A 15,900-nucleotide genomic window follows, 5' to 3' on the forward strand; every position below is an offset into this window, starting at 1 on the left:
AAAAAATTTTGCAATAGTTTTATCGCTCAGTTCTGCGTTTTGCCTTCCGTAACTTACTTGTATAAAGGAGAACGTCTGTTTTCACTTGCTAATTCGGTTTTTTTTTCGAATTCAAACTTTTTTTCGGAAATTAGGTTACCTTTGAAAGTCGATTTCTTGGATGTTCAATTTTCAAGCGCTTTGATATAAGGGATCTTTGAACAGCTTTACATCAAACTAAGCTCTCTAATTGGAGTTTGAGACATTTATTTTAACTCGTGTGTGTGTCTTTTTATGCAGAATTTTTGCTCGACCGTTTTAACTTCTCTGATTTTTTCACGCTCTACTTTTGAACATTGTATGATCTAAATTTTTCGCTCATTCAGAATTTTAAGCAGCTGTACTCAAATGGTGACTGTTTTCTAATAGAAGATGAAAATTGCTCCAAAATTGATGCCTTTTTATATTTATTCCTAGTGGCCTATATAGGCACTAAGATCATTTGAAACGTCTCCTTGGAAGCAGACTACGATTGAAACAGTTGTTCGGGAGCAAATTACGATCAGTTGTCCCGCAGCAATTCGTTCGACATCAATAGTTAACGTATAATAGCCTACGTCATGTTCTCAGCCAGTTACTAATGCGCTTCTAGTTTTTACTTCGTCAATCAAAAATTTGTTCCTTTTTGCTTTATCTAATTTTGACGGTTTTTCGAAATTTTGCCCGAATTCTTTTGACTTCTCTTGGATGGTTTCACTCTTTGCTTATTCTACTCAAAGTGCCTTTAAACAGCACGTGATCAGCAGAGCAATCAATCTATCAAGCAAGAACGGATGTGCTGTTTTGTGGCCTGAATTTATTCTTCGTTTGATTTCGTTTGTTGATCTACTAGTTTTTTTAGTGAGCAGCTTTTCATTGACAAGCTTTCCTAATGACTGTCTTTGTGAAAGCGATTGCAGTAATACTGATTCAACACGGAGTTATCCTTATAGAAAGATAATAATAATGATTGTGGTTCCTGCGTATGCAGCGGAACAGCATTAGGCCTACAGTAGCCTGTTCTCAGCTGTCCTTTTTTAATTGCTCTTGAACGAAGTTCGTAGCAATTATTGTTAATATGTTGGTCTTTTTATGCAAATTGTTTGCTTGACAATTTTGCGCTTTTCTTCTGGAACATTCTTTGACTTCTCAAGTAAATTTTTCACGTATTCGTTCTTCATTTTTGAGTGATCTCTATCGCTCTCACTCTGAAGTAAAGCTTGTTGCTAATATGAAATTGTTTTAGCATATCTAAAGAAATGGCCTCATGGCGCAGTGGTCAGTGCATCAGGTTATGGATCTGGAGGTGAATTGTTTGAATCTCAGTCGAGGGCAAATCTTTTTTACACGCCTGTTGTTCGAGAGCAATACTTCCGACATCAGTCGGTTTATGTTTTATTATTCCCCACATTTCAGACTGATCTTTTTATGAGGAGCAGTGCACTTTTTTGGCGACTATAGACACTTTTTGCGTCTTAAACTTTTACGTGGTACCATCATTGCAGCCATCTTTGGTCAGGCTATGGTCAACCTGAACGTATTGTTAAGTAAGAGCTCATCCTCACACAGACAGCTTCACGGAGGCAGGGAATTGAACTCTCAATCATTGGCGTGTAAACCACACACCTTACCTCTCGGCTATCTCGCCTGGTTTTGTGGATTTCGATTGACTTCTTGTGTCTAGGTTTTAAAGGTTCAGGTTCGATTTTTTCGGAAATACGCTCTTTAATACTAAGACAATACACACATCAATAGTGGGATTGTTAGAACTAAATCAAATTTTCGAAGTTTTAAGTTCTAAAAAATGTCAATCGGTTTTGCAATGTTATCTTTGAACGTTTTTGTGTTGCTCCGGTCCTCCTGTGGAATTTTTCGTTTGCTTTACTGGTTTTTCATTTTGTTTTTTATGCTGATATTTTGCTGAGACATGCTCTGTTGCGATCAATCTAGTTTGTTTTTATAATATTGCCAATTTTGCTGCCCAGGGGTTCTATGAAGTATTTGCCTCTAAGTTCTTTTTATTTATGTATGGTTGATATCTTCTCGTTGAATACATTTGACGATAATTATGATATCTGCGTATTTTAGCAATATTTAGAAGAGGCTGAAGGAAAAGACAACGAAGTGAAGTTGTGGAGAGCTCTCTTCATTGAAATGACAGACAAGATCAAGGCATACTACAATGAGATGATGCGGTGTCAGGTAAGAGAAATTTGTCTAGAAAAGATAATGTTTTTCAAATGAAAGAGCAAAAATACACCCAATTCTTAATTGCTCTCGATCAAAGTTTAAAGCAGTTATGGCAGTGGTCATATGATGTTTTTAACGCAAAACTTTTACTTGATCGTTTTTTACTTTTTCACGCTTTTCTTTTCAAAATTTGCGTTGTATAAATTGCACTCTGTCGTCAAAATTTTAATTTTGGCTGTCTAATCTCCTTACTAAACTTGGCTTACAAGTTTACAATTCACCGAAATAGTCTAAGAGATAATGGCGTGAAGGGCAGTTCTTAGAGTTTGACTTCACCCCTCCCCCAGCAGTTAACTTCATTTTTAAGCAAGATAAATACTAAAGAAACTAATTTAAGTCTATTAATGGTTAAATTTTTCAATGAATTCAACTAGGTAATTGTACTCTTTACAAAAATTACTTTGCAAATAACAGCGACAGAAATGGACAAAATTGTAAAAGGTGAAATTTTATTAGAAATTTTTCTATCTGTTCTTCTGGTGCCTAGTTTTCTGAAAGATTGAACAATTGTTGCTAATTGCTCTCGAGCAAATTGTGTAGCAGTTATTTTACTCCTGTTTGTCATTTATGCGTTTTTAATACTGCTAATTTTTGGTCTTACCAACAAATTTACTGACTTTCTGTCTTGAGTAACGGGATAAACTGATAATGCCAGAGAGTTGTTGCTGAGCAGTTCTCTAAGATCCTTGCTAGTCTCGGAGTATAAGATTCACCGGAACTGCTGAGATTCTTAGGAATTTTGGTCCACCCCACAGAACCAAACTTTACTGTGTAGGCATCTATGTAAAGAGAATTTGTGGTTTTTATCTCCACTCCTCAATTATGTTAATCCTCATTTTAGACTTCGTTAAAACTCGATTAGTCCTCGCAAAGATCATATTAAGAAAACCGTTCAATTGACTTATTGTTTGCTGGAAAAGGGACGGGCGTTTTTATGATACCTCTCATATCTGAGATAAAATACATCAATTGGTTTTCTTGGTTTCTTTTTTGCTAGAATAGCGTCAGTGGCGGTTTCAATGTTAGGAAATGCTAGGAAATTATTATCCGAATTCGCGGCTTAATTGTCTACAAGTCATGCAGAAGTAAGAAAGTCAGTTTAATAAAGGGTGGATTACGCTTTCTAATTTAAATGGACAAATTCTAAAATTAGATGAGACATCTATCACTGTGGTCAATAACAGTGTTGTCAGTTTTTATTATCTATTTAACCCCTACTTAATTTAAAAACTCTCCATTCTCAAATAGGATATATTAAGTGCGCTTGAAAAATTTATCGAGCGATTGGCCAAAAACCTATACATCATGCGGTAAGAAAGGACGTCAGGAACACAAATTCATAAAAAAGAGTTAGAATTATGCGAAAAATAGCTCTTCAACTTCCTAACGCATGATCCGATGGTCAAACTGAAATCGAAAAAGACAACTATGAGCAAAAAGATAACAGAGGTCCCGAGTTCAAATCCAAAGTTTGAATTAATGAATAACCCAGCGTTTAACATTCCTACTGTAACGTCAGACTTTGATAGTGAGCAAAAACTATGATTCAGAATTGTACGCAAAAAGAATCAAGAGAAAATCAGGATAAAGCGAAACGTTATTTGAAATATGTTAACTTTATCCGAACAGATCATAATATTCTGAGCAAATTCATACTGCTTGCCGCCATAAACGAAATATTTTGCCTGAAACAAGCTAAAAATGCTTACAATCAGACATTAGTTGAATAATGCAAACATCGTTTCTCGAATGCAGTTAACGACAAAAAGACAACAGAAGTAAATGCCGACAAATGAGGACAAGGTTCAAAACATCTTCAGAATCTTCACCTCAGTAAATGGTACCCTAGCCAAAAATTTTGGCGAAAAAATGCGATCACTAAGACCTATTAGATTTTGGATCGTTGTGAATGAAAGACAAGACACCAAAAAACAAATACGGACATAAATTTGAAGTCTTTTTTAAGAAATATTTTCTGAATTAGTCTACTTTTAGTGAAAATTAAAAGTTCTGATCGATTCACTGGGCTTCACTAGGTGAAATCAACTACGAGCTGTTATTAAAGAGAATAATAAAGAAGTCGATAAGAAATAGGGAGAATTTACAAATTCGATAAGTTTTTTTGAACAAAAATTATTTCGAAGTAACCGCAACTGGTTGGGTCCTTTAAAATGCCCAATGATCTTTGCATTTATGAGAATTAGTGATTATACCACAAAAATAACAACAGAAGCAGGCCAACATTAGAAATTATGTGACAATGAACAAATCTACTTCTGCCTCGTTAGGAAGGCACATAGTACCTGACAGTACTGAGATGTATTGATAAGGAAACAAAAGGCCAACCAAATAAGGCAAGAACTCAAAAATTCAAAAATTTGCGAAAAGGTTAACGAAAAAATGTAATGTCAAATACATGAAAAACCATGAACTATTGACTTAAAAGAAATTCACCTATGCCTGATTAAAGAGCTCAAGTATCCTCTCATTAACCTATTACCTTAGTGGGTAGACTTCAAATTAACAATTTATTGTCAGAACTACAGTTATGTAGGTCCACTCATTTTTTTCTAAACTCTTTATCGGACCTTTCGATAATGAAACTTAGTGCCAAAACGGCAGAATTACGAGAATCAAGTGAAAAATTATAACAGCTACAACTCATTTCAAAATCAAGAGATAGATTTAAAAATTGGCTGTTCAATAACCGATTCAAACTGTAGCATCCATGCAGCAGTAGAACACATGTTCCAGCTTTAAAATCAAGAAAGAAAAGTGAAATCAGCAGTCAAATTGCCACAAGGGAAATATATTCTCTTAAATCTCAAAATTATGTTTAATCCAAAATTACTCTCCAATTCACAATAAGTTTGAAAAGTTTTTACTCTTTGATTCTACTCATTAGTTTGCTTTCTTTCTTTGATATTTTTGCGTTAGCAAACTTACTGCATTTTTTTCAACTCGTTAACGTCAATGAGAAGATTGGTCCCAAATAAATTTTTTTAAAAAAATTACAATTCTACTCTCGATGGGCTTTTTAATTATACCACTCATGTCTCTACTTCAAATATATCAATCGGCCAAAGTTAACTGAAACAGAGCTACAGAGTTGAACTGGGTTCACTGAAACAACATAGAAAAAAAGAGTTGATCATATATTTTTCCTAATTAAAAGGGGTGGGGGAAAAATTGTTTTTAAGGAAAGAATCAAAAAGTTTTTTTTAATCGACTACACTAAATCAGCAATCGACTCTTTTTTTCATCCTGCTTTTGAATGCTTTAGTTTTTGTCATGCTTTTGGTTTTATCCTGCCTGAGAGTTAAGTTTTTATTTTTCTATTTTTAGGGTGAAGTGTCCACATTGTATGAAGAACGGATGGATTTGAAAGCGAGACTTCAAAAGGAACAAAAAGATGTAAGTTTTGTAATTGAGAACACAATTTGTCGGTCGGAAAGTTGTAAGAAACTTCTTTCCTTGCATTTAAACTTGCTGGAGCTCTCAGTTTGTTTACTTCTCCATTATTGACAATCGCAAAGTACTTCAAAAATAACGAATTGGAACTTCATGTTTAGATTTTTGACAAATGTAAAAGTTTTGGTGCAATAAGTGGTCATTCGTTCAATTGTCAACTATAGAGCCAATGAACAAAACAGCAATTTTATGGTCATTTGCAGGAACAAGAAAGACGCCGTGATTCTTTACGAGGCACATAATGTTCTTACATTCGTATTTCACAGTATACAGTGAATCATCAGTGCATTGGGTGGGTGGGTGGGCTATTAAGTAAATTTTTGCAGGTTGCAGGTAAAATTACATCCATTTTCAAATATTGCAAATTTTTAAAATAGGAGTTTTTAATGGTGCACAAGAACTGGTATGGATTTCTTTCCATTGAGTCATGTATGTACGTCTAATTTTACTCTACTTCTTACAGCGAGGGTTGAATAATTGGTATTAAGTTATCAATCTAACAAGCTTTTATTACTTATTCCGATACTTTTGAAGCCTCAAGAAACCCGATAATAAATCCAACGAAAGAAAAGTCGAAGTTGCAGCATCGCTGCACGTTGACATTTTTATTTGCTCCCAAATGAAGAAAATGTTGTTCTTGTGGGTATCCCTCGTGATTTTCCAACAACCACTTTGTCGTCTGATGCTGTGGGTGTAATTCTTTGTGCTTTTTTGAGCTAAAAAAAAGAAAACTCAGAGCTTTTTTGAGCTCCAGGTATGTAATTCTGTGACACTGTGGCGGTGTAATTTGATGAACGTGAAAAGTAATCTTGAAGGTTTATACCATCCCTTTTCTTGAACCACACACGTCAATCTGTGAGGCTGGCGTTTCTAAGCGTAAAGTACATACTATCAAATTCATACTCTTGCTATCAGTTTGAGAGCAATTTGTCCAACGTGAGTCGGTTTTGTTTAATAGTCGCGCGCTCATCTTTGCTGCTGGGTACTGTTGCGGCGCGTTTTTTTTACAATTCAATAAATTTGAATTATCAGTGCGCTGTCTTTTTACGACTCAAATAGGAGTGTTAGTGGAGCGTCTTTTTTGCAATTTTGTTGGAGAGTATATAAAACAAGAAATGAAATACGTGAACACAGTGTTTGGGTCAAACTGCTGAACAACAGAGGGAAGAGGGGTTTTTTGTTCATGTCTCATTTTTGAGAGAGAGATATATAGCGAAAAAAGTAGTTATGAAAAAAATTTCGCTAAGCGAGCCAGTATTTTGGTCACGAGCGGCTTTTTCAAAGCAGTTTTTTATTTTAGTTTCTGAGTGTGTTTCAGTGATTTTTCAGTGTTTTTGAGTTAAAGGTTTTTGAATCGTTTATCAACGCTAATAATAGGGCTTTTGAAAGCATTTTTCACCATGTGAATTGATCTATTTTATCATTTTGCCATGTTGAACTATTTTTTTATCAGTTGTGTTCTTCTAATTTCTATAGCACTGAGTAATATTAAGTTTTGCCGATTTGTGTACCTTTCTTGTTGCTTATTTCTTTTGAGTTTGTGCTTCTCGCTATTTTTTCGTTCGTTCGTCAATTTAGAGTTTTTCTGTTGAAATTGCTCCAAACGATGCCACTAAAGGCTATGCAGGGCACTTTTCACTGAAGTAAATAATACAAGTTTTCTGCCGGATTTTTTGTTGTAGTATTTGTTTCTGGTTGTGTTGGGTGGATAAATGCTTGAGCAGAAGTAATAAAACGTTTTGCTCAAATTAATGTTTGGGAAATAGCATTTGAGCATTTTATGAATAATTTTGTTCAAGAGTTTTGTGGACACTTTTTTCTCAAACTTCGTCCTTCATTTTCATTCCTTTTCGTCGTTTTCTCTATATGACCTATTTTTGTTGTTTTTTCTTTCAATTGGTAGGCGTTAATTGTGTCACAAACTGTTTTGGCAATAGTTGTTTTGGGATTTGCTATTAAATTTCATCCGCTGTTTTCTCTGTTTTTGGTTTTGGATACTTTTCTATTGTTAATTTTCCTATTAATGGTTCCAAATGATTATTTTAGTTTGTTATGATTTTCATTATGTCTATTAGAGTGGTCCATCTCCTGGAAATTTAGATTCCCCGTTTTTAAACATAGTATATTATTGCACATGTTAGCTATATTAACGGATACGTCATCAGCAAAACCTTTCAATTTGGAAACAGTTTTTTAATTCCCTCCAAGCGCGGGGGAGTGGTGCCGTAGAAGAGGTGTAAAGAAAAAAAAATATCAACTGACAAAAGTATTTGGATCTTATCTGTTTCCCATATTTTCAAGATCTTTGAAATTTTGATCGTATAGAATGTTTATTTTCAATAAATTTTATGTGGTCAGATAACTTATACCCCCCCCCCCCATCATGCTAATTATACTACCATTATGGGGGGGGACTATAATGGGAAAGACCCGGTTATTTTTATGTTCATGTAACGTGATCAATGTGGGGGGAATGTGGATGTGTGATCGTGTGCCATGAAAAAGTCTGGATATTGTTTTTTTCCCTGCCCATGATAATTCCTTTTTCCTCTGATAAAATCAAGGGGGTTATAATGGGAAGTTTCCAAAGATCTCCGTGTTTAGAATGGGATAATGCGCAAAGAGTTAGAGAGACACGCTGCCTCCTTCATAGAGTACAAGAAGCTCCAGTTTCAGCTGTCAGAGGAAATCAAATGGTCCAAGGTTAGGAATATAAGCGCCCAAATTCTGACCCACCTGTTCTGGTTTTGTTTTTGTAAAATTTCGATGGAGGTGTAGAGTGGGAGTTTAATAAACTTGTCTGCCGAATGTACTGTTATCGATTCGGTATCTTATCGGTGAAGGTGGTTGAAATTAAGTTCAAGTTTTCATTTAAAAAAAGTATTTAACTGGATAATTCTGAATACAAAAACTGTGCATCGTACGGGAATCGAACCCATGTCAACAGCTTGGAAGGCTGCTATGCTACCACTACACCAACGATGCTTGAAAGCAGAGGGCAAGTTAACATTAGTATACGAGCTTGGTCTACTTAAGAACGTCCGCCGCACAAGCTGTAGAGATAACTAATGATTTAAATTCTGAAAATAATTCCAGAATTTCATAAGTTCTGAAAATTGTGACCATTAAATTGAATATTTTAGTTGAAGCCGTTAGCCCCCACAAAAATCTACAGCAAGTCGCGCCCTAAAAGTGTGAATAGACCCAGACCCATTAACGTGGAGAACTGGGCCGGCTCCTGATCAAATTCCACACCTCGCCAATAAGCAGATTTAGAATTAAGAATGGAAGCTGATGAGTCTTTCTGTGAGATTGAAAACTTGTAGTAAACAAGTCCTTCTATTGTTCAACAGACAATCAAAAAATTTAGTTTATGATTTGGAATCAAGAACGGCAACTAGTGATATGGTGGCCGCCGTATTGGCCGACAGGGCGTTTAGCCGACAACCAAAAATCGCGAAATTTGACCGACAATTTAAGTAAAATGAGCAATAAAATTTATTCTGAAGCTGTGATTGGCCAATTTAAAACACTATTTCGTAAGCGGACAAATATACCGCAGTTTTTTCATCAACTAGTGTAACGAAGGTCTATCCGTGGTTGAACCGTATTTTACCGCATTTGGCCATGCCTCGCGGGCCATGGCCATGCCTCAGCGGCCCGTGGGACTTGATATGAATCTATCACAACTGATTTATGGGCCAATTATGGACTTTTATTACCAATTATGATATAACTTTCAGGCTAAATTTCTCATTTTTTCCTTGTCGGCTAAACGCCCTGTAAAGGCCAATTTTCCTAGCACCTAGTGATATATTCCCTGCTTGACTAGAATTATAAGATTCAAAAAATTGCGAGATGTTACTTTACATGAGGTTATGCTATGTACAAAAATTCCTGTTTAGAACGCTTGTAAATAGTAGATTGCTGTAAATTGTCTTAAATGTACAAATGTTAGAATGATTGGTCGGTCTTTCTCATTATAGCCGCCGCTCCACTGAATTATAACCCCTCCATTATGGTATAATTGCTTTCGGTAAAATGGCGGAGGGGTCTGTGATAAGGGAGTCTGTAATGGGAAAACCACAAATAATTAATTAATTTTAATTGTCATTGTTTTTACTAATCATTGATGAAACGCTCAAGTACTTTTGCAACCTGTTGAATGTTTTCCGCTCGAGGTGCGGGAAACTGGATGCATGACATGTGGAATGTGCATTCTAGGAAAACTATCAAGAGATTGTTACAGCCTCGACAATAAAGAAGCTTTCAAACCAATTTCAGATTGAGTTCATTCTCAGCGAAAGACAAATACGGGGTAGTTTTCCGTTTTTCAAGAGAACGACAGGAGAAAGCTCGCAAAATAAATCTGAGCTCACGTTTGATTCCAAAAAAACATTCGGAACTAAAAAAGATCCGAGTAAAATGATCTAAATAGCTGAAATCCAGCCAGCGTGCAAAACTTTTAGAAGTTTTCGTTGTTCCTTAATGTGTGGGGATCGAAAATTTCATTAGGTGTTTTTTAATTGCTCTCAAAAGAATTTTTTAGTTAATTGCTCTCCAACGAATCTTGTAGCCGTTATATTAGTCCTGTTGGTCTTTTTAATTCGATTTTTTGCTTGACCGATTTTTTGTCTGACCCATTTGACTTTGTGTCCTCATAAACGGGGTAAATAGGTAGCGCCCAAGGGGCATTAAGAGCTCAAAGAGCCTTTCAATTCACTAGTCTCCAAGTATGCGCTACACAAGAAACGGTGTTGGAGACTTATAGTGTGAAGGGCGGTTCTTAGAAATTGACCCCAGCCCCCCACAGCCCCCTTTCACTTCACATCCCCCTGCACAGACTGGAAGGGCCCCGTACAGCCAAAAAACACTCCCACCGTTGCCCCCACCCCACTGTTCCCCTTCATCAGCCCCCGCTGCGCTCACTTTACGTCGCTTCAGTTAAGCTAAAGCTAGCCTCACTAAACCGTGACTAGCTGCTGATGAAACCAACCGCTCGCCGGTAGTTTGAGAGCAATTTGCCGTACGTTAGTCGGTTATGTTTGTCTTCTTAATACTGAGTCTTGAGCTTGTCCACTGAGAAAGACACTTGGCAGTGTCTTTTGGAAAGTAGTTAAAGCTGAAGCAGATAATTGTTGAACACAACGAAAATTGGATCTATTCTGTTCTGCCCCCCCATTAGTGGGCTTATATCTTTTACGCCCAGGCGCACGTGTAATTTTTTTACATAGTAACGTGCTATCTACCAGTTTATAATTTGTAGATGGGGGGGGGGGCTAAAACAATAGATCCCAGAAATTGCTATTTTTGAGTCTCCGCCTCAATTCAATTTCAAAGGTTTTAAAACTGGCCCGAAACATTGAGTTCAATTCCGAAAATAATTTGTAACTAAGTAATTTCTGCTTTTTCTCTAGCAGTCATTTATCAACTCTTCACACACACACAAACTTAACTGGATGTAGCTGAACATTCTTATTTTTTTGTGTCAGGACAAAATAGCCAATGACCGTATACCCTATATGACAAAATTCGAAAATAAATTTAATAATTTATTCTACTATTGAAATTACGAAAATGACTAATTAGCAATTTTGGCTAGTGCATTTGGATATAACTCAATGGACCGTGGGACTAGATATGAAAATATTGCAAGTGGACATAAGGTTAAATTAAACGCATATAAAAAAATCCTGCTTGTAATACTGAGAGCTGATTGTTAATCGGATTACTGAACAAAAAGAGCTAAAGAATTGAAATGCATACAATTGCATTGAGTGAATTGCCACATTGGGTTTTCTGGCTTTGCGTATTTTGTCGTAGCCTTATTGTTCATATGTTCGTGAGCCAAACATTAACTCTAGGTACTCGTTTGTGGCTTGGTCTCACTTGAAGTGGCGTTTTTGCTGTAAACCAGTTTTCGTCAATATTCATTATTTAATGCTCTCAAACGGAGTTATGTATCAATTATATTTTCCCACTGGTCTTTGTTCGATGTGATTTTCCGAATTACCAATTTTTTGCTGGACGTTTTTTACTCGGGAGAGCAAGTTACTTTTGGGCCTCAAAGGCAAGATAATCAGGAAATGTCTGGAGAGCATTAGGTATAGGTTGTCTTGGAGCCTTACGGCTCATTAGTCTTTCTTTGAATGCCATGCATCCAAATTGTTCAAAAATCTTAATGTTGTGAAGTGTGCCAATTAACCTTTCCCCACTCCTCTCCTTCACCCTCATTCCACGTGTAGCACCGCACGCTCGGAGCCACCCGTGAAAGTTTAGGTTGCAATTACGTAACACTGTTTGCTAGAGATCATAACCAATGCAATGCACTATTAGCAAGAAAAAATAAATAAGTGATGTTGCTAATTTCGACACGAAAGCGCGTAAGTAAGAAGGTTGTGGAGAGATAAGGTAGAAGGATGAAATAGTCACCCCTATTTTGACAATACAAACTTGCGTAATTAAACGTTCCTAATAATTGGGTTAGATTTTCAAAGGAGACCGCTCTTATAGTTGCGTCACCAAATTTCATCGCAAATGAGCGCATGTTGAATGTATCAAAAAAATATTTATGGTCCGCAGGCCTGCTGCAGTCCAACGGATTGCTAGATAGACAATAAGTAAGCTGATTGGTTAATATCCATTGAGAGTCATCGAGGAGCCCTGAATAAACAAACTTCTTTTATGAGAACAGTTTGCTTCATTTTATTCAATTTTAATTGCGCACCATTATTTGACCACTGCACTATTTATAAGACCTGGTTGCAGAGTAGACACATCAAGTACATCTATAGTCTCTAAATGTACAGAAATCGGGTAGACATAGGTAGACTTTTTGGGTTCATTTTGCTTTCTGTTTTTGGATTTCTCTTTTCAACAGCTAGCTACAACGTTAGCTACTGAAAACGTCGCTATTCTAGTAACACGGGTTTTGTCACTTCTGGTTATAGAATCTCCTTTTCGTGAAATACAACAGCTGGCTGGCGTAGTCAACATCTGAATTTAGCGAACACACTAAAAAAAGTTCAGGTAAATTTACCTGAACCAAGTTCAGGTAACTAGAAGTTCAGGTGAAGTTCAGGTGTAAAAGCACCTGAAATACACCTGAACTGAATTTCAGGTAAATTTTCACCTGAACAAGTTCAGGTGTGGTTACCTGAAAATAACTTTCATTGCATTCGGCAGTGAAACAACAAAAATTTAGCAGAAACTAAAACACAACACAAATACAAACTTTAGGAGAAACATCAACACATTTATTAGGCAGCGTCCAGCATTTTTTCAAAGTGTTTCAATTTTAAATTTTGCAAAGTTACTGTTAAATTTAGCATCAATTTTTCCCGATCTTCAGCTCTACTGATGTTTCTAGATCGAACAAGTAATATGGGAGCCATTTGGGTTGTCTGAATTTTATATCAATCCTGAAGTTTCAGAAAAACGGTTTTAAGCGACTTTAATTTCTTTAAATCATAACAACAGGAAACGCAGTGGTTTTAATGTGGATCAACTTGAATACAATCACTCTTCCCTATATAATAAATCAAAAACTTTTATTCCTGCATAAAGTAGATCTCTGGAAAACTGGATTATACGTATATAGAAACGGTAACGACGTATGGTCCTCATTTAGCTTCCATTTATTTAAAGTCTTTCAGAATCAGATTGTTATTCTTCTTAATTCGAACTATTTCCATTTTTCAACATAAGCACTGCTTCAAAACCCTGTCCGTCGAACTGAAGTTTGCCGATTAATTTTAGGTGCATCTTTTTGAAATTGGGCTCTACAAAGTATAGAGGACAAAACAAACATTTATGGAACTATTTCCTGCCGTTTATTAAGTTTAGCAAATCTACGGTTAAGTTTAATATAAAGGTTTCCCACTCTTCAGCCCTAATGATGTTTCTAGATCGAACAAGAAATTTGTGAGCCAATTGGGTTGTCTGTAGTGAATATCAATCCTGAAGTTTCAGAAAAACGGTTTAAAGAGACTTTAATTTCTTTAAATCATAACAACAGGAAACGCAGTGGTTTTAATTCAGGTAAAATTCAGGTAAAAACACCTGAAAAAGAATTTTTGCCTGAACTGTTCAGGCATTTTTTTCAGGTGTTTTTTAGGCATGTTCAGGTAAAAGTTCAGCCAGTGATGCCTGAATTTTTCAGGTAAATTTCAGGTAAATTTCAGGTGCTTTCAGGTGTTGTTCAGGTGAGAACAATTTGCCTGAAGGATTCAGGTAAATTCAGGTGTTTTTTCAGGTAACTTTACCTGAACTTTTTTTAGTGTGAATCAGATTTACATTGCGGTTGTTTTTTCTCCATCTTTAACTGCTACGACAGGGTTATAATTGGCTGTGATTTTAAATTTATTTGTAGGACGATGAAAATGGAATTTGAGGTGCTGCCAATAAAAGGCTGGACCGAAATCGACTCAGAGACTGCATTATCGCTTTTTTCTGTACAGGGAATTGGAGTTAAATTAAGTGCAATAATTCTGGTTTAATTTGAATCAGTTTAAATTGAATGTTTCTGGTTATCCGGAGTTTCTTGTTACAATCCATGATTTAGATTGTATTGGGGCTCTGTCTTTTTTAAGATGCTTTCACACATTTTTCAACAACTTTGATCGTTCAAAACTGGACAAAGAGGTAAGTACCAGTGGGCATTAACTTTTTCTAGAGACACAAAGCTAGTTTTAGTAGTCCTTAAAGTGCTTTGAAAGGTGCAGCTGCTGAGAAGGCCTTAATTCAAGGCTAAAAGGTCATTTTTAGGAGTTTTTGAGCCCAAAACGATGCAATTTTTCAAGTTTTTTGTTTGATTAGTCGGAAGTTGACTGTTGTCAATGTTTCTGGAGGTCATTTGCAAGATAAAAATACGATTTATGGTCACTCTGTGAGCCATTTTGTTGGTACTAGGACGAGAATTGATACTGATTTTTCCAATTTTTTGGAAACTGTTGTACTTGTTTGAGTTTTATCCGCCTCAGGGGTCAAGTAACCTCCAGTTTGGTCCTAATATACATTACTGCATAGCTTTTGATTGAAATCAAAAACTTTTCATCATTTTAATACCAAAAATGTTAGTAATTTTTGATAAAATAGCTTTTTTATAGTTCTTAAAAAAATAACCTTTGTTCACTTTTTTGTCTCAGTGCCCCAGTAAAATCTTCTAGGGTTTCATATGTTGCTGTAGTTTTTCAAATTTGAAATTTAACAAATATTCGGAGAATTTAATTCAGCTCCTAGTTTTGTCGATCTTTGAACCAACAAAAATTTTTGACTCCTCAAATTTGGTTACTGGGTAGCTTCTGGAGACACTAAAATGGGTTTGAAGATATTGATATCACGAATTTTAGCAACAGTTCTTAAAAGTTTGAAATTGTCTTCCAGTTTTTTAAATGTTCTATTTGTCATTTTCTATGTTTATTGATCTTTACGAGCCAAAGAAGCTTATTCAAGCTTTTCAGTTGGGTTACTGCACCAATTCCGTTGACAACAAAACTGCTTTTGAACATTTTAAATATGCGAAACTAAGAAGATTTCTTCAAATTTTGCAATTTAAAATTTTTTCATTTCTCATATTTTTCGACGTTTTCTATCTTTTTTACCCTTTCTTTTAAAGATTTTAATTGGGTTACTGGTTATAAATAAGTAAATGAGCTTGGGATTTCAGGGTGAAAACTCTGAAAAAGTTCTAACATTTATTATATTTTTTTTGTTTGATTATTTTAGTTTTTCACTTTGATTTTGTTTTTTTGGTGGCATTGCTCAAATGATCTTCTGGTCGCATCAAGTATTTTTATGCCTTCTTTTCAATTCTTTGTTTGTATGTCAGAAATTGTCGTGCTATGAATTTCAGGAATTGTCGTTCAAGATAATGTTGCACATTTTTCGATGACTTTGATCTTTCAAAACGAGATAGACAGGTGAGGACCGCCCAGTGGGCACTAAGTTTGATTAGAGGCTCAATGATGCCCTTAGTTTTCTTTTAGTTGATTTCAGTAGTATGGTACCTGGTAAGGACTTAATTCAAGTTTAATATGCCTCTTTTTATGAGTTTTTGATCCCAAAATAGTGTGATCTTTCATTTTCGGCATTTTCCGAGTTTTTCGATCAGTCTTGCTTTGACGTCTGTCAACTTTGATAGAGGTCTTCTGCAGCTTTCCA

At 35.7% G+C, this 15,900-nt stretch overlaps 1 protein-coding gene and 1 non-coding gene across 2 annotated transcripts in view; one reads left to right on the forward strand and one right to left on the reverse strand.

Annotated features, from left to right (window-relative positions):
* The window catches only part of LOC142350677 (uncharacterized), a 68,827-nt gene extending 59,625 nt beyond the window's left edge, over positions 1-9,202 (forward strand). Inside the window, exons 9-12 of the mRNA XM_075402603.1 lie at positions 2,107-2,220; positions 5,614-5,682; positions 8,344-8,442; positions 8,883-9,202. Of these exons, the coding sequence (XP_075258718.1) occupies positions 2,107-2,220; positions 5,614-5,682; positions 8,344-8,442; positions 8,883-8,981 (381 nt within the window). The 3' untranslated portion in view covers positions 8,982-9,202. The remainder of the gene's footprint in view (positions 1-2,106; positions 2,221-5,613; positions 5,683-8,343; positions 8,443-8,882) is intronic.
* On the reverse strand, positions 8,654-8,724 carry Trnag-ucc (transfer RNA glycine (anticodon UCC)). The gene has a single exon. It is a non-coding gene; the product is annotated as a tRNA-Gly (tRNA).
* Positions 9,203-15,900: the final 6,698 nt, after the last annotated feature.

The sequence above is a fragment of the Convolutriloba macropyga genome, chromosome 12, assembly GCF_964194025.1.
Source record: "Convolutriloba macropyga chromosome 12, txConMacr16.3, whole genome shotgun sequence".
Classification (NCBI taxonomy): Eukaryota; Metazoa; Xenacoelomorpha; order Acoela; family Convolutidae; genus Convolutriloba; species Convolutriloba macropyga.